Here is a 19,045-nt window from a genome sequence, read left to right on the forward strand (position 1 = left end):
GAGCGCAATTACGAGAGTAAAAACATCTTAACAAGCCAAACATAGACTTAACACCTTAATAAGTGGAACAATAAGAGCACTAATAATGCCTGCGTGACCACATTTTTCGAAATACATTTTATATAAAGCTTACATGGGCACACAAATAAGAGCAGTGCTATGTGCACATCAGCTTATACACAGCAGCTGTGCACAGATGTCATTTACTCCCGGCTCGGGTTGCACAAAGATGATCAGAGCCGCTCATTTTGTTCTAAATATGTCGTTTAAGGTCTCTGTAAAAAATGAGCTTCGTTCGATATCGTTAGAGGCGTTAACAAAACACCCAAATTCTGTAGTGATTTTGGGTGTTTTGTTAACGCTTCTAACGATATCGAATGAAGCTCATTTTTTACAGAGACCTTAAACGACATATTTAGAACAAAATGAGCGGCTCCGATCATCTTTGTGCGACCTGAGCCGGGAGAAAATGGCATCTGTGCACAGCTGCTGTGTATAAGCTGATGTGCACATAGCTTTTCTGCACAAATAATTAGGCACCAAAAAAATTGAAAATTGTTTTGTGAATGATTGTGTGTGGACACGAAATCACGGGAGAGAGAAGTGACTAATCAATGTCAACTAACTTAATGGCTTATCCCTGTATGGAATGAATGAGGAATGCAAAAAGAAGACAAAGGATGTGTGGCTGACCACATGAACAATCTCACGCGACGGTCGATAGACATCTGGTTTACTCGTTCGGAAGAACACGCGTAGATTTACGTGTTCAGACCTTGTTTTTTCATTTTAATTGCGAGAGAGAAGTGACTAATCAATGTCAAACTACCGTAATAGCTTATCCCTATATGGAATGAATAAGGAATACGTAAAGACAAAGGACATTAGGCTAACTGCATGAACAATCTTACACGACGGTGATAGACATCTGATTACTCGTCCGGAAGAGCACACGTAGGTTTACGTGTTCAGACCTTGCCTTTTCCATTTTAATCGCAAGTCCAATTTCCTCGTTCGGAGGAACACACTTAGATTTACGTGTTCAAATCATGTTTCCCATTTTAATTGCATGATTCAACGAGCTATCCAAATAAAAACAGAAGTGGAAAAAGTTTGGCCGTGGGTGTTGGACGATATAGGAGAAAGTTTACGGGAAGAAGGAGGAGAGAGGTTTTCGGCCAGATGGGTGTGGTTTTTCCCGTATTTCGAGTGACCTGAGCTTGTGGGCTGTACCCTGCTGTTACTAAGTAGTAGTTTTGAGCTAAAGTCACCTAATTTGTGGGCGCGTACATGAGCGGGAGCGCAATTACGAGCGTAAAAACGGCTTAACAAGCCAAAGATAGACTTAACACCTTAAATTGTGACAATAAGAGAGCACTAATGATGCTTGAGTGACCACATTTTTCGAAATACATTTTTTTTTTAAGCTCACATGAGCACAAAAACTATTAGGCACCAAAGAAATTAAAAATTGTTTCGTGAACGATTGTGTGTGGACACGAAATCACAAGAGAGAAAAGTGACTAATTACTGCCAACTGACGTGGATATGTGGCTAACTGCATGAGTAATCTCACACGACGGTCGACAGACGTCTGGTTTACTCGTTCGGTAGAACAAGCGTAGGTTTACGTGCTCAGACATTGCTTTTCCGTTTTAGTTGCAAATCTGATTTACTCATTCAGGAGAATATGTGTAGGAGAAAGTTTGCGGGAAGAAGGAGGAGAGAGGTTTCGGCCAGACGGGTGTGGTTTTTCCCGTATTTCGAGTGACTTGAGCTTGTGGGCTGTACCATGCTGTTACTAAGTAGTAGTTTTGAGCTAAAGTCACCTAATTTGTGGGCGCGTACACGAGCGGGAGCGCAATTACGAGCGTAAAAACGGCTTAACAAGCCAAATATAGACTTAACACCTTAAATTGGGACAATAAGAGAGCACTAATGATGCTTGAGTGACCACATTTTTCGAAATACATTTTTTTTTTAAAGCTCACATGGGCACAAAAACAATTAGGCACCGAAGAAATTAAAAATTGTTTCGTGAACGATTGTGTGTGGACACGAAATCACAAGAGAGAAAAGTGACTAATTACTGCCAACTGACGTGGATATGTGGCTAACTGCATGAGTAATCTCACACGACGGTCGACAGACGTCTGGTTTACTCATTCGGGAGAACAAGCGTGGGTTTACGTGCTCAGACACTGCTTTTCCGTTTAGTTACAGATCTGATTTACTCGTTTGGGAGAATATGTGTAGGTTTCCATGTTCAGGTCTTGCTTTTTCCATTTTAATTGCAAGTCTAATTTACTCGTTCGGGAGAACACGTGTATGTTTACGTGTTTAGACCTTACTTTTTCCAATTTTTTACTCGTTCGGGAGAACTTTAGACCTTGCATTTTCATTTTAATTGCAAGTCTCATTTACTCGTTCGGGAGAACAAGCGTAAGTTTACATGTTCATACATTGTTTTTCAATTATACTTGTTCGGTTGCCTCCGCCGCACCGGAACCCATGCTCGAAACCTCACTACTGCTCAAAACGCCAGGAAAAGCGATTCGTTCAAGAAAATGGGAATCGGTCGGTGGAAATCAAACGGCCGTGGTTTGGCGGTGGGTGTTGGATTATACAGGAGAAAAAGTTGCGGGAAGGAGGAGGAGGAGGAGAGGGAGAGAGGGACTTTGGTCGCAATTTCCTCACGCCAGACGGGTGTGGGTTTTCCCGTTTTTCAAGTGAACCGAGCCTGTGGGCTGTACCCTGCTGTTACTAAATACTAGCACTAGTTCTGAGCTAAAATCACCTGATTCGCGGGCGTGTCCTTGAGCGGAAGCACAATTACGAGCGTAAAAACGTCTTAACAAGCCTAACATAGACTTGGCACCTTAAGTGGGACATAAGAGGGCACTAATAATGCTTGAGTGACCACATTTTTTGAAATACATTTTGTATAAAGCTCACATGGGCACACAAATAATTAGGCACCAAAAAAATTGAAAATTATTTCATGAATGATCGTGCGTGGACACGAAATCACGAGAGACAAGTGACTAATCAATGTCAAGTAACGTAACAGCTTATCCTCGTATGAAATGAATGAAGGATACGTAAAGACAAAGGACATGTGGCTAACTGCATGAACAATCTCACGTGACAATAGACAAAAGTCTGATTTACTCGTTCGAGAGAACACGCGTAGATTTAAGCGTTCAGACCTTGCTTTTTTCCATTTAAATTGCAAAGCCTGTTTTACTCGTTCGGGAGAACACGCGTAGGTTTATGTGTTCAGACCTTGCTTTTTTCCATTTTAATTGCAAGTCTGATTTACTCGTTTGGGGGAACACGCATAGGTTTACATGTTCAAACCTTGTTTTTCCATTTTAATTACATGATTGTATCCAAATTAATACAGAAGTGAAAAAAGTTTTACGCGAAAATGACATGCGATTTAACCAATTTTGTGAACTTAGTAAACATTTTCAACTTCCAACAAACATTTTATATCTGACCAATTTCAGAAAGTTTTGATACAGAACTTTTGTGGAATATCTAAATGGAAACAAAATTAAGGAGGAATGGCAAGCTACAGTGAAATAGTTATGCTGGTTTGCTTAAGGGGTTGTTTGGTTCTTCAATTTGTTGATGCAAATCATCAAAGATTAAACAAAAAAACTATGAGCAAAGAAAACATTGATGAGAAAGAAAACTAGTCCAAAAGAGGATAAGCCGGGTCCACATTTTTCGAAATACATTTTGTATAAAGCTCACATGGGCCCATAAATAATTAGGCATCAAAGAAATTGAAAATTATTTTGCGAACCATTGTATGTGGACACGAAATCATAGGAGAAAGAAGTGACTTATTAATGTCAACTAACGTAATAGCTTATCAATACGTCTGTAGACGTTTATCCAAAAAATAAGTCTGTAGACAAAGATAAAGGCACGCACAGATCGTGCACTGATCTCGATGTGGGACTTACTACGGGTCCCACACAAATGATTCGAGTCGTCCATTAAATTTAAAATATTTTTTTAGGGGGCTCCGTGAAAAATCAGCTCAATCCGATACTTGGAAGTACTCAAATCTAGATGAAAAGTTAGATAATTAGATCGAGTACTTCTAGGTATCAGATTGAACTGATTTTTCACAGAGCCTCCTGAAAAAATATTTTAAATTTCATGGACGATTCAGATCATCTGTATGAGACCCGTAGTGTGCCCCACATCGAGATCAGTGCACGATCTGTGCGTGCTTTATCTGTGTCAATAGCAAAGTACATAGCTTATCCCTCTATGGAATGAAGGAGGAATACGTAAAGATAAAGGACATGTGGCTAATTGCATGAATAATCTCACACAACAGTCGACAGACGTTTGATTTACTCGTTCGGGAGAACAAGCGAAGGTTTGCGTATTCAGACCTTGCTTTTCCGTTTTAATTGCAAGTTGAATTTACTCGTTCGGGAGAACACTCGTACGTTTACGTGTTTAGACCTTACTTTTCCATTTTAATTGCAAGTCTGATTTACTCATTTAGGAGAACAAACGTAGGTTTACGTGTTCAAACATTGCTTTTCCATTTAATTGCAAGTCTGACTCATTCGGGAGAACACACATAGGTTTACGTGTTCAGACATTGCTTTTCCATTTTAATTACAAGTTTGATATACTTGTTCGGGAGAACACGTGTTGGTTTACGTGTTAGACCTTGTTTTTTCCATTTTAATTGCATAATTCAACGAGCCCAAGAGTACTATCCAAATAAAATCAGAAGTGAAAAAAAATTTCATGCGAAAATGACATGTATGCGATTTAACCAATTTTGTGAACTTAGTAAACATTTTCAACTTCCAACAAACATTTTTATATGTTACCAATTTCAAAAATAGAATAAACTAAGATCGGAGTAATATTATTGTGGAATATTAAATGGAAACAAAATTAAGGAGGACGGTAGACTGGAGGTACTTCGGCGCTGAAATCCTAATTCCGCCACTACTGATTTTCCCTTTTACCTCTCTTCCATTTAATGTTCCTATCTTCTATTCCTTTTTCACTTATTCCTTTTATTATTAATCGGTCCAAAAATTAAATAAACAGAACAAATAGAGAAATGGCCGGGGGACAACGAATACTTTTAACGCGCGCGAATATGGAGCATCACTTAGATTTAGTTCGTGCAATTAAATTATAAGAGGTTAATTTCCGATCGAAGCCAACCACAGTCCAGTATGTACGGGTTTAACTTGTTTTTTATTTGAAAGGATCTGATTTACTACTTATTTGAAGAGTGATTTACTGGAAGCTAAAGATAGATTTATTTTCAATTTTCAAGTTAGAAATACGGGTATAGGGCTATTTTTCGATATTAATTATCAGAAAATTGCTAGTATTGCACTAAATCATAGTAAAAGTTCTTTCATTCGATGAATTTAAAGTAACTTAAACATGAAAAGGACCGAAACAAGCACGTGTAAAAATTTAGGCCATTTTGTACGCACATTAATTAATTATGGAGCTTGGAAGCACATACACGTGTAATTTAAAGTAACTTAAATATGAATCATAGTAGAAGTTCTTTCTTTAAGTAATTAACGGATACTAAAGACCGTTAACGAATTAACTGAAGCGAAAACCAAAGTTATTCACAACAATATGACTTAATCAATGCACCATCCATTATGGATAAAATGAGACGCGATAAATGCAATAGACGATAATTAGAAAGTCGTTAAGCGCATTAATAAATCGAGACTCTAGTTAGGGAATTGATTTTCACATCCTGCCTCGTTCCTCCCCCTTTTTGGAAAAAATGCACCTTTTCATTTTTATTATTATTATTTTTTTGCAGTGAAGACAAATTACATGATTACCCTTTTCATGTGTGAATTGAAAAAATGTATGAAGGGTAGTTTCGTAATTTTACATGGACGAAGACAAAAAATGGAGTTCACCTGGACAGAAGAGGAGTGCGAAAATCAATTTTCCTCTAGTTATTGTGAAATTCCCAAAATATTACGATGAGAGATATTTATTCACGGCGGGGCCGTGAATTGCCGTGAATAAGTACGGAGGAAATGAATCGCGACCGAACGATCTGGATTTTAGTGAAATTTTTCCGGAGAAGAGCATTTCGTTAAAATTCGGACAGTCCAAAACGCTTTCAAACGGTCGCGATTTTCTTCGTAAAATTTTATTCACAGAACCTTCCGTGAATAAGATTTTTCCCAATTATATAGTATGATTGTTTTCATGTCCAAAAACAATGATAGTTAACACACATGAGAGCTGAAAAAGGAAAGAGCGTGTTACCAAAAAAGTATACGGCAAGCAAACCCAAAACAGAGTCAATAATTAAACTCGATATTTATGTTAACAAAGCTGAAATAATTTGAAAGCAGTGTCACATGCCCACATGACCGTTGGGACCAAAAATAAAGTCGTTTGCCAGCGCTACGATCCAACGGCACCATTTCACTAGCCGTTGGATTTGAAAAAAGAGGGCTTGTCTGGTCTGACAAATACCCACTATTTCCGCCTCGTTTCACCTTGACCATTGTTCCTCTCTCTCTCTACATCCTTCTCTTCTTCTTCTTCTCTGGACCTGGGTCTGTAGATTTTGGGTTTTTTTAGATGCTCTTAATCTACATTCTAGGGTTAGTTAGGCTGAGTTCTTGTTAGAGGGAGAGATCTATTTTTCTGGGTTGTGAATAATCCTTCGATTAACCGAAACTATGGTTCGATTAACCGAAAATATGGTTATATCTGACGAGAACAAACCCTCTGTTATTAGACCCACAAACTTACAACAAGGTGAGATTACTGTTGTTGAAATCTGGATCTGGGAATTCAGCTGAAAATTATGTTTTTTTTTTTTTTTTTTTTTTCACGTTTTGAGTTTGAAATCAGCTGAAAAACCCCCAGTTCCGGACATTTTTTTTTGAATTACTGTTATTTCATTGATTTGTTAGTAAAAGGATTGGAACCAGCTGAAAGACCCAGTTTTTTTTACACGTTTTGAGTTTGAAATCAGCTGAAAAACCCCAGTTCCTGACATTTTTATTTTTTTGAATTACTGTTATTTTATTGATTTGTTAGTAAAAGGATTGGAACCAGCTGAAAGACCCAGTTTCGAAAGTGGGTTTTCTGAAAGTCTGTTGTTTTCTTGATTTTTGATAAAAGGACTGAAATCAGCTGGAAAACCCCAAGTTCTAAATTGGGATTTCTGATTTTATTTTTCTTTTTGATTTGTGATAAAAGGAGAGTCAGAGATTGTTAGCAGAAAGTTTGGGATGGAGATCCGGCCCAACCGAAGAGCCTTAGGCGTGATTAATCAGAACTTTGCTGGAGCTCAGCCGTACCCTCGTGTGTTTAACAAGAGAGTCTTATCAGAGTAATTCTCAGCCTTTTCTGATGATTTTATAACAGAAAATTTTCTTATCATCCATGTATTTATGTAACTATATGTGCAAGCACTAATCTAGAAATTTTGTTACCAGGACAAAAGAAATTTGTGACAAGAACGCTACTAATCAAGCTCATAGACCAATAACAAGGTTGGGATATATCCCTGCAATCTTGTTTGTTCTTTCCTTATTTTCAAGATGTTGAAATTTTCCCTCCCGAGTTAAATGAGAAAATTTTGTCGTAAGCCTGTTCTGACCTGATTCTATTTTCCTCTCAACATAGGAAATTTTCCGCGCAAATAGCAAGCAAGCAACAAGCTTTCACCGAGGGAACTAAGAAATCAAATCCATCATCAGCTCAAAGTTTTACTGTTTGGGAGGATATTGCGCTATCAGATGTGGAGGAACAGAAGGGAGCTGCTAAGGACCACCCGGAACCGATGGCATTGGAACAAACAGAAGCAGCAGTGGATGAGAAGGATCATATGGTAGTTGTCTCTCAGTTTATAAATTTATACTTACATGATCCTAATTTATGCAAATTAATAATTGTTGTTAAGTGCGTAAAACTTGTTTTTGCAGGAGGTTGAAATGGAGGATATATTTGAGGATCCTGTTACGGATATTGATAGCTGTGATGCCAAAAATCCACTAGCAGTGGTAGACTATGTTGATGATCTCTACGGCTACTACCGAAAAATGGAGGTAGAACTAAAGCTTATTACATTCATTTAGTTGCCAAAAATATGATTACAGGAGCTTTCATTGATTTGCTTTAGCTGGGAATTCAACAATGTCTGAACTCATACTTCTTTTCAGCAAACTTACTATGCACAATGTTTTCCAAATAAATAAGGTCTGGATAAATCAATGTGTTCTTGTTTCCTATTAAATTATGCTTTCAATTAAAGCCTAGGTTTACTTCAAATAAGTTTTAAACGCCAAGGATTGAGGAATGCAATATTTAATTGTTTCCAGTTTTTCATCACACGTACCCATAAAAGTAAAATTTTAATCTCCACGATTTTTTCGAACATAAAGGTTTTTTTTTTTTTCCAAAGAAGGAACTAATCACGAACATCCGAGGAGCTGGCCAAAAAACTTGGGAATTTCATGAACTTCCTAATATCATTTTGTTAGTTTCCCTTTTCACCATGCTCTTTCCCATATCTCTTTTCTGCTACATTGTATTTAAGTTGAAAACCAATTTGAATCTTTTTTGATGACTTAAGAGGACCCCTATTTTCTGCAGAATTGTAGCCGTGTCTCACCAAACTACATGGAGCAACAATTTGACATCAATGAGAAGATGAGAGCTATACTAATTGACTGGCTAGTTGAGGTATGTATATGGTCAATGAGATATCTGCCCACTATATTCAGAGTTCTCAACCATTAATCAACTTTCCAAACATCAACAGGTACACCACAAGTTTGATCTGAGGGACGAGACATTGTTTCTGACAGTTAACCTAATAGACAGATTTTTAGCCCAACAAGCAGTGGTTAGAAAGAAGTTGCAGTTGGTTGGTTTGGTTGCAATGCTCTTAGCATGCAAATATGAAGAAGTTTCCGTCCCTGTCGTAGAAGATTTAGTCTTCATTTCGGATAAAGCGTACTCTAGGAAAGAAGTTCTTGAAATGGTACAAAATATTTCAACCTTGTAATGTCAGAACTGGTAATGATGGAAAATTAATTACATGCTCTCGTTTTACGTAACTGCAGGAGAGATTGATGCTGAATACACTACAGTTCAACATGTCAGTTCCAACGCCTTATGTCTTCATGAGAAGATACCTTAAGGCTGCTCAATCTGACAGGAAAGTAAGTGCTAACTGGAATTGTGTTTGGTATCGTTTTCATTTTCTTGGTTTCATGATTTTCGGAAACAACAATGAACTGTTCTGCACCTTGTCTTCAATTTGTTTTTATAGTGTCTGTGTCGGAAAAGTGTGTTGTTTAAAAGAAAACATTCTTTGCTTCTTTGTTTCGAGTTATCGGATCACTGCTTTAATTGTTGTATTAAAACAGTTTTACAACTCTGAAAGCACCTTTTTTGTGTTTCCTAAAAGGTGGGATGTTTTCGGACAACCCTGACAACGGGAAAAACGCTCATCACCTCATTTTGATAATTGTGTGATAACATGTCCCTAATCATCAATATTTGGAACTTGTAACAGCTTGAGCTGCTATCCTTTTTCTTGATCGAGCTTTGCCTTGTGGAGTATGAAATGCTGAAATTCTCACCTTCTTTCTTGGCTGCGGCCACAATCTACACTGCCCAATGTACCCTTTTTGGGTTTAAGCAATGGAGCAAGACCTGTGAATGGCATACCAACTACTCAGAAGATCAGCTAATGTGAGTAGTAGTCATCCTCTCCTTTTCCTTCAATTTCAAATACTTTATTAGAATCTATATACAACAGAAAATATCATGCAGCACTTGCTCTCATCCATCCTACTGTTCTGTAAACTTCCCTGAGTTTGATTTCATAACTGGTCGGTTGGCCTAACGATCCTTACTTCTTTTCTTTCTTCTTGCAGAGAATGCTCAAAGCTAATTGTAAGTTTCCACCAGAAGGCAGCAACAGGGAGACTAACAGGGGTGCACAGGAAGTACTGCACAACCAAGTTTGGCTCGGCAGCAAAATGTGAGCCGGCAAAGTTCTTGGTGGAGACCACCACCCAATAATAGGAAATACATGTACAGCGGCTAACTTACATGATTTCTGTGACTGGGGTCTATCAAAGTGGTTTTAATTGGGGAGAGGAATCGAATAATTTCAGCAACTTGGGTTGCTTCTAGGAATCGATTGGCGAAAGATTACATTTGACATACAGCCATTGCCTAACCTGTTCAATTTGAACATGTATTGAACTTTGTATTTCTGCTTCATTTGATAATAATTCCAATTATTTTATACAATTATAGTCCTGTTTCTCTTCCTACAAGTTCCCTAAACAGTACGTAAGTTTCATTTCCAATAATGGACTCCATCTTAATTCCGATAAGCCAAAGAATTCTTCCGAAAGTCTAAACGGTATAATGGACCCCTTAACTTGTATCTAGCCCATAGCTGCGCATACTCTCATCCTTAACATGTATCTAGCCCATCACTGGCCATGCTCGAAACCTATCAAGAAAATGCAAATTGATCGATGGAAAACCAAATGGCCTTTGTTTGGTGGTTGTTACTTGTTAGTAGACGAGGAGGAGAGGGGTTTTGGCCTGCTGCAATTTTCGTCCGACAGATGGGGTAGTTTCCCGTATATCACGTGAACCAAGTTCAATGCTTGTAGCCTAGTAGTGTTAAATGGTTTGGCTGCAAAATAGTTTGGGTGGTCAAATAGTTCACCGTCCAAGTTGTGCGATCAATGCCCGTCGAATCTTGTCTTTCTACGAAGCTTGGTCATGATTCAATCCTAAAATTAGTTTCCCACGGGATCTAAACATGATATACGCTTAAAGTAGAGTAGCCATAAAAATGTCAAGTTGATTTGTTTCAAAGAGTTTTGCTATGCAGATACCCAACTGATTACAAAGATGTGTGTACTTCTGTGCGTGCACAGAATTTTCCTTTGTTTTAAGGATTTTATTAATAAAAAAAAGTCTAGGAACACAAATTATGTCCGGAACCGTCCGATACACGTGAAAATGGCTTTGGACGCAGTTGTGCATGGAATTGTGTACCAAACAAAATAATTTACTTGTGTTTAATTGCATAAACTTCTCCAGAGGTAGGCCTGCAAACAAACTGAGTTGCTCATTGCTTGGTGTGATTTGTTTAGTAATTGAGTTGAGTTCGAGCTCAAGTTTTAGGCTCGTTTAGTAAATAAGCCGAGTTCAACACTTAAAAGCTCGGCTCGACTTGTAAAGGATCGGCTCGTTTGGATAGGCTCGGTTCGTTTAGATAAGCTCGTCAAGTAAATAAACCTAGCTCACTCAAGTCCTTGGCTCGTTGTTTAATAAACGAGCCGAGCTTGAACACTATAAAACTTGGCTCATTTGTTTGCACCCGTCTGCAAGCTTTGAGAAATGAATGGCTCATTGTAGTGGACCCGTCCGAGTGGGCTCACGACAGCCCAAAATGGGCCCGATTGGTTGGACTCAAACCGGGGATGATCCGCAGCCCAAAATGGACCGGGGAAATGACGGCCACCAAAATGGACCCGATTGGTTGGACTCAAACCGGGGATGATCCGAGCCCATCCATCTCTCCTCTCTCTTCAAAGCTCTTCCCATGGCGAATCTTTGATCGACCAATTTCTCAGACCTAATCATTGCATACCATTCAATGGCTCGAAGAGCTTCACCGATCCTCAAACGCCTCATCCAACCCTCCCCAACTCCGCTCCAACCATTCGTCCGATCCGTCACCTACATGCCCCGACCGGGCGACGGCGCCCCTCGACCCGTAACCCTAATCCCGGGCGACGGCATCGGGCCCCTCGTGACCAACGCAGTCGAGCAGGTCATGGAGGCGATGCACGCGCCGGTGTACTTCGAGCGGTACGACGAGGTCCACGGCGACATGAAGCGGGTCCCGCAGGAGGTGATCGACTCGATCAGGAAGAACAAGGTGTGCCTGAAGGGAGGGCTGATCACGCCGGTGGGCGGCGGGGTGAGCTCGCTGAACGTGCTGCTGAGGAAGGAGCTGGATTTGTACGCGTCGCTGGTGCATTGTTTCAATCTGGCTGGGCTGCCGACGCGGCACGAGAACGTGGATATTGTCGTGATTAGGGAGAATACGGAGGGGGAGTACGCCGGGCTTGAGCACGAGGTCGTGCCCGGCGTCGTCGAAAGCCTCAAGGTATTATGTCCTGTTTTGTCTTTTGTTTTGTTGTTTTTTTTTTTGGTAATCCAATTTTTGATTGAGAGAACACACAAGTACGAAGAAACAAAAAAGCTTACCTTCTATTACAAGAGAAAACAACAAAATGAAAGCTACAAGCAAGGGTACTAGGGGTAGCTGCAGAATTCTTGCGATAACAAGAGAATGAAAGCTACAAGCAAGGAGTAGCAGCAACAGTTTATCAAGTTGGGGTGCAAATGAGCCGAGCTTTTTAGGGTTTGGGCTCGGTTCGTTTACTAAACACGCCTAAAACTCAAGTTCGAGCTCGGCTCGTTTATAAACAAGCTGAGCCCTTAACGAGCTGAGCCTGACTTATATTAATTAACAAGTCTCTTTAAACAAGCCGATGTAATGAGCCAAGCTTTTGCAAGCCAGCCGAGCTTATGAGTGTTGAGCTTGGCTCGTTTACTTGTTTGGTAAACGAGCCTAAAACTCGAGCTTGGATCGATTACTAAACGAGCTGAGCCGATCCACGAGTCGCTCGTGAGCAGTTCGGTTCGTTTGCAGCCCTATTCAAGCTGCCAAGAGTGGCACAAGGCCATATTACGGGGTGGTTTTTACATTTGATAATTGAGACCCCTTAATTCTAACCTCGAACCTAATTTTCTCAAGGACTGAAGATGGAGATCATTGAATTCCTTGGAAAATCCTGCGCTCCTCTCTTGCCAAACATAATAGACCGTCGATGCCCAAGCCAATGTTCTGGTAATATTGTGGATGGATTTACCACAGAACTTCCCTATGAGCCAGTCAACTTCAGAATGCCAGGGTTGAGGAAGTTTAGATTTGCATTTGCAGCCAAATAGTTCTTGAAGGGCAGCTAAAGAAGTGCTGCAGGTCTTCATTGTGCAGATTAGATAGAGAACATGTGGGGAAGATTTGCATGCCCCAGCTAGTCATTTTATCTTTTTTAGTCCTGAGGCTCCCTCTAACGGCCATCCAGAGAATGAAGCATTTTGTCTTTGGCATTAGTTGCTATCTTTTGTGCATTTTGGTTGATTTTCTTGAGCCCAATTTTGACTGACTGAATGATCTCTCCGTAATATTGAAACTGAGGTGGTTAAAAAGATGCACTAAAAACATTTGATTTGTCATTACGGGGATATAATCGAACTTCCTTATGGATGTTTTAATGGTCATGCTGTGGAGCGATTTAGCAGCTATTACCTCCTGCAATATGAACCGCAGAGTGTATATAGTTATAGTATCTTAGCTTTCTTCCTTATTTCTGATACAATGATGGTTTACGATCCGTTTGGTGTGATAGGTGTGAAAATTAAAGTAATGACTTGCAGCTTTCATGTCACTGAGAAAAGAGAAGAGAAGACGGGATTGCGTTTTCTCACTAATTTTTTTTTTTTTTGGAGGATAAGAAAGCAAAGCGTGGTATTTTTTTATTCGTTTGGATTTGGATGGAGAGTCAATTCTTTTATAATAAAGAGCCACTCAATATTGTTTCTCTCGGATTCTTGTGAAATCTCGTCGTCTTGGTGAGAAACAAAGAAGTTCTCTTTGTCTCAAGACTCTCAATACCTTGACATTTCCACCTAATTTGTAATTCAGTTCACAAGAGAGAGTTCACTTCCTCTTTCATTTCTCTTCAAACCACTTGCAGAAACGGGCTGCTAGTTTTGGAACCTGCGGATGCTGAATGGTTACATATTCCAACCTATCAAATGTACTATGCCATAAGCAATTTTACTTTGGCTTTCTGTTGAAGATGGTACCACGAAATGCTGTTGTCAAGTTACTAAACCCAATTTTATGTCTTGAAAACTACCTTTTTTTAATATGTATGATGGACTTTCGGACAAATGCTTAAGCGAAAATAACACAATTCTTTGAGTGATTCTTGATATAATTGGGCCTGGCTTGTGCATTTGGCAAGTTCATGTCTATGTTAATGCTGCCATGTCTATTAGAAGGTCCTTGTTTAGTCCACTATAGGAAATCCATGTATGTGTGGGCCTTTCTGATTGTGACTTGCAGTATCACTTGTTTCTTGATGCGGTTAATTTTGTTGCCGCCTATCATCACTTTGTTGTTTTATCCTGTCAAATGCAGTAGTTTTTTCCGTAATTTATTTATCTTTAGTTTATGTTTCGGGAGTTTGTTTTGTGTCTGATATTCGATAGGTCATGACAAAGTTCTGCTCAGAACGTATAGCGCAATACGCCTTTGAGTATGCATACTTAAACAACAGAAAGAAGGTCACAGCTGTGCACAAAGCAAATATCATGAAGCTTGCAGATGGTCTGTTCTTGGAATCTTGCCGAGAGATTGCAACCAAATATCCTGGAATCAAGTACAATGAAATTATTGTGGACAACTGTTGCATGCAACTTGTTTCAAAGCCTGAGCAGTTCGATGTCATGGTAAGCTTGGTAGCTGTACATGAATGGAGTTCTTCTCGCTGCTACATGTCCTTTTTCAGTAACGAATTTTTGTAAACTATCATCGAGAGAGGATTGAGAGAAGAGTGCACCTCGGTGCTCTTGAGATTTGTTGAGTTTCGCAAACTTGATACACAAGGTCTTTTTGTGGAACACACATGTGCATTGCGGTTAGTCTAGATTACTAGATTACTGTGTTTAGCTTAAGGATATTAACTTTCTTTGTTTCATCTTCTGTATAAGTTTTTGAAGTAATGCTTCCTTAACCAGTTGTCTTATTTGACCATACATTGGAACCTTGTGCGTCTTGAAATGGAGAGAGGTGACAATATAGCTATCAAAGCTGATGCAAATTCTTAGTACAAGGTCTTGTTATACTGGTACTCGTGTGACTGATGAACTGCACCTTATTGGTGGACTAAATCACAGGCCATTAGGATTTAGGTGACGTTGTGTTGTTCTCCTTTTGTATATGCATTGGTGGCGGTGATAAAGTAATGCTGCTATGATCACCTTAAGATGATGGATAAAATTATAGGTGATAGAGCATTTGGAGGTATCCTTCTCATGCATTAGCTTAATGTTGGTACATGAACTTTGTCGGAGGATTAGGTTGTCATTTTGTCAGATGATTAGGTTATCATTCTTTTCCTCACAGTCTACCATGTTCTTTTGGCCTTTGGTATGTTCAGCTTCATACCAGTCACTCCTTAGTGGGTTTCAGTCTTTTTGTTTCAGATGACTGAAGAGTGAACTCAATTGTCTGTTTGGCGGTTGTCAGTTTAACTGCTCAGGCTCGTATTATCTCAACATTATCACTATGTACTTTTAGATCCAATCATGTCGTATGCGTAATTTCTCAGTGTCTTACTATCTAAATCCTTTACTGCTAGTCTGCTAGAAGCCTACAACCATGCATGGCATCTCACCCTTTTTTATGGTTATTCTTCAGTCACAATTGATTGTACACCATTGACATATTCATCTTCATCCATCTGAATATAATCCTATGGCCATCAGCTTTTTTGGTTTTATCCTTTCAGTCACCATAAGGATTATTGGCAAGTATGCATCAGAACAGTGAATGATCCATAGTGAGATGATTGGTAGGGAAATCTGAAATCCTTTCATTGACGATATGACTTCTAGGTCCTAATCAACTTGTGAACATGTAGATTAGCCAACACAGATTAGATGGTACACACTATAGGCATTACATTTGGAAGAATAAGATGAGAACATATGATGCAGTGATAGTGTGCGTGCATGAGTTCGGAAGTGGCTCTATTCAGCTCTATCTGGCTTCCACTTTGATGCAGTTGCTTATTCTAAAGAGAAAGAAGAGGTGTAAAATGGTTTTTCATTTTGCAGGTGACACCCAATCTGTATGGCAATCTAGTTGCAAATACTGCTGCTGGTATCGCTGGTGGCACAGGAGTCATGCCAGGAGGTAATCAGTCAACATTTTCCAACTTATTTTATTCAATCTTTTCATTATCTAGGTTCGGCAAGCCATATGTAGGTGTAGAATGGTCAATAACCATAAGTTTCCTACCCTGAAAGATTGAGAATTGATGAAAAATGACTACCTAGTTGGGTCAAGTTAGTTAAAAGAAAAGTAATCATATGCACTTCTTATGGCATGAAACTTGAGAAACATATGCAGTTGTCGAGATGGGATTTTGATCCTTGGATGTTATTTTACTTCTCACGATCCCATTTGAGTTGCAAAGAAGACCATATATGTACCTCTAATTGCATAAGATGAAGTTCTTGTCATTCTTCAACTGATGTGACACTGGATTTAATGAACCATTTTGTGCCACCAAGTTTATCGCCAAAATCGTTGCATTCATGCAAACTGCACGGAATCTTTGATGCCAAACACACCCAGATGAGAATTTCCACAGTTTTCATTCCTTAGAAACTGATAATACCCACCTGCATGTCCATTTCACACAAAGACTGTACAAATTATATGAAAAAATCTTTATGGTAGATGTATGACCTATTAAGTGTATCAGTCTTGCTCCAAACAAGTTTTCTGAATATCTATATGCGATTCGTCCATTTTCTCTTCTGCAGGAAATGTTGGGGCTGATCATGCTGTTTTTGAGCAAGGTGCTTCTGCGGGAAATGTGGGAAACATGAAACTAGTGGAGCAGAGGAAAGCAAATCCAGTGGCCTTGCTTCTTTCTTCAGCCATGATGCTGAGACATCTCCAATTTCCTTCGTTTGCCGACCGGCTAGAAACTGCTGTGAAACGGGTAATATCGGAGGGGAAGTGCCGGACGAAAGACCTTGGGGGAGCTAGCACCACACAAGAGGTGGTTGATGCCGTTGTTGCGGCCTTGGACTGATTGAGGAAAGAACTTTGTTCTACACTCCCTAACAAATTTGTTCCCCAAGCCAGGGTTTCTTACCGGCATATTTTTCTCGGCTAGTATTTCCACTTGTGTTAGTTGTGAGGTTTTCTTACCACCTTTAATTGAATTCTTTCGGAATCTAGTGATAGTTAAATTGTTGAGAGAGTATCCATGGTCCTTGGGATGAAGGAAATTGTGAAAATAAGATGGAGTTTCTGCTTATGAACAATTTTGTGTAGTTTCATGACTAAAGAAAACATGATATTACTTGAAATCATGTGTTATTATGGAGCTTTTAAGTACGCATATTTGTTGCGGAGCACTACACTGGTTAGGCTCAGATTAAGATTGCATTCATAAAGCTTTTTTTTTTTTTTTTTGGTACTTCGGAAATTATTATCTAAAGCTTTGATCATATGGTTTCGGATTTGTGCACTTCCATTTGTGTTTGTGGCAATTTCATTTGCGTAAAGATGCAATTTCGTTTGTGTTTGTGGCTATTCCGTTCAAGTAAAGATACGAATATAATTCAGTTTGATACGAGTTTAAGTAGGAAAGTAAAACTTAGTTGATGTACAAGTACTATGGAGTGGCAGAGAGAATTCTAAAGAGTTTTTTACTTCTTTTATTATTTTTTGTTAAATTCTCTTGCCAAGTTTGCTAACAAACACCCTTGTTTGGATGTTAATTTTGATGAAAAAATTGTATAAGTTTGTTTATTTTTTCGTCTTCCGTCATTTTTCTAGCATTTTAACAAATTTTTTTTTTACTTTTTGATTTGATGTTCATTATATACCTCCAAAAGATTAAAAAAAAAAATGATTAAATTTTTTATTACAAATTACTGAAGATGAAAAAGCGCAATGAAGCAATAAATTTTTTAAGAGAAGAATTCAACGAGATTGAATTTTTTTTTTTTTTTAGAAAAATAGTAGGTACGGCATATTTGTTTCCCATTTTCAAAAAATTTTCTACTCTCTCTTCTTCATTGGCGACATTTATACTCCTTGTTCTTTCTTTCTTCTTTACCGCGGCAAAAATGAGCACACAACCACCGCCAACCATTGTCACCACCTCAAACCCCCAATCCACCCAATTTACAACAACTCAGCTGTAAGCGATTGGCCTTGGCAACCGTGATGCCAATTGGGTTTTCTGGTTAATTGGGTATTTTTTTTAACTTTGTGCACGGAGGGAGTGTTGATTTTAGAGACAGAAAGCGAACATAGTCTAAGGGTGGTAGCCGAGACTTATTTAGCCCCTTCTTGGCATTTTTTTTTATCAGAGAGAGAGAGAGTGTGTGTGAAGGTACCACAATAGCATATGGTGTTGGTGTTGCACCCTACACAATTACGGTTTGATTCTTGGGGTCAAGCTGCAGAAAAATAATTTTTTGTGAATTTCCTGGTTTCGGACTACGATGGGGATTAGTCGAAGTGCACGTAAGCTGGTCCGGACACTCTTCACCGTCAAACCTAAAAATTATATATATATATATATATATATATATATATATATATATATATATATATATATATATATATATATCAGTCCGTCTCCCGTAAGGACCACCTCATTTTAATAAAATGCGGACCTCCCTTTCCCGATTGAATTTCGATGATCCGAGCCGCTCAATGTGTTCAGAACGTGATTTTAAGGGTACTTAAAAGAAATCAGTAAAAAAAATGACCGGGAAGAGCTTCATCCGAGCAGTTTTTGTTTGTTTTTTATCGAACGGTTCAAACAAAAACTGCTCGGATAAAGCCCTTCCCGGTCATTTTTTTTTGCTGATTTTTCGCAAATATCCTTAAAATCACGTTCTGAACACATTGAGCGGCTCGGATCATCGAAATTCGATCGAAAAATGAGGAAGTCTGCATTCTAACTAACTAAAATAAGAACTCTCTTGTTTGAGACTGACTATATATATATATATGGAGAGAGAGAGAGAGAGAGAGAGAGAGAGAGAAAGATGGGAAGTGGTATATGCTGTGGTGGGCAGGGCTTGGGCACTCCTTCTGGTATATGCT

General features: G+C 39.0%; 2 protein-coding genes across 3 annotated transcripts; both read left to right on the forward strand.

Annotated features, from left to right (window-relative positions):
* The first annotated feature begins 6,517 nt into the window (after nt 1-6,517).
* LOC131299077 (G2/mitotic-specific cyclin-2-like) lies at nt 6,518-10,329 on the forward strand. The gene is made up of 10 exons (XM_058324637.1): nt 6,518-6,810; nt 7,258-7,390; nt 7,497-7,553; nt 7,687-7,891; nt 7,986-8,108; nt 8,656-8,745; nt 8,825-9,046; nt 9,129-9,227; nt 9,584-9,762; nt 9,948-10,329. The coding sequence occupies exons 1-10, from the start codon at nt 6,732-6,734 to the stop codon at nt 10,093-10,095; spliced, it is 1,335 nt and encodes a 444-aa protein (XP_058180620.1). The 5' UTR covers nt 6,518-6,731; the 3' UTR covers nt 10,096-10,329.
* Nucleotides 10,330-11,585: 1,256 nt separating this feature from the next.
* LOC131299083 (isocitrate dehydrogenase [NAD] regulatory subunit 1, mitochondrial-like) lies at nt 11,586-17,317 on the forward strand. 2 transcript variants are annotated; one of them, XM_058324644.1, is made up of 4 exons: nt 11,586-12,214; nt 14,404-14,631; nt 16,021-16,099; nt 16,735-17,317. In XM_058324644.1, exons 1-4 carry the CDS (start codon nt 11,699-11,701, stop codon nt 17,007-17,009), a joined length of 1,098 nt encoding a protein of 365 aa, XP_058180627.1. In that variant the 5' UTR covers nt 11,586-11,698; the 3' UTR covers nt 17,010-17,317. The 2 variants fall into 2 exon arrangements, with proteins under 2 accessions (XP_058180627.1, XP_058180626.1); XM_058324643.1 differs by having other exon boundaries at nt 11,588-12,214; nt 14,392-14,631.
* The last annotated feature ends 1,728 nt before the right edge of the window (nt 17,318-19,045 follow it).

The sequence above is a fragment of the Rhododendron vialii genome, chromosome 8a (genome assembly GCF_030253575.1).
Source record: "Rhododendron vialii isolate Sample 1 chromosome 8a, ASM3025357v1".
Lineage (NCBI taxonomy): Eukaryota > Viridiplantae > Streptophyta > Magnoliopsida > Ericales > Ericaceae > Rhododendron > Rhododendron vialii.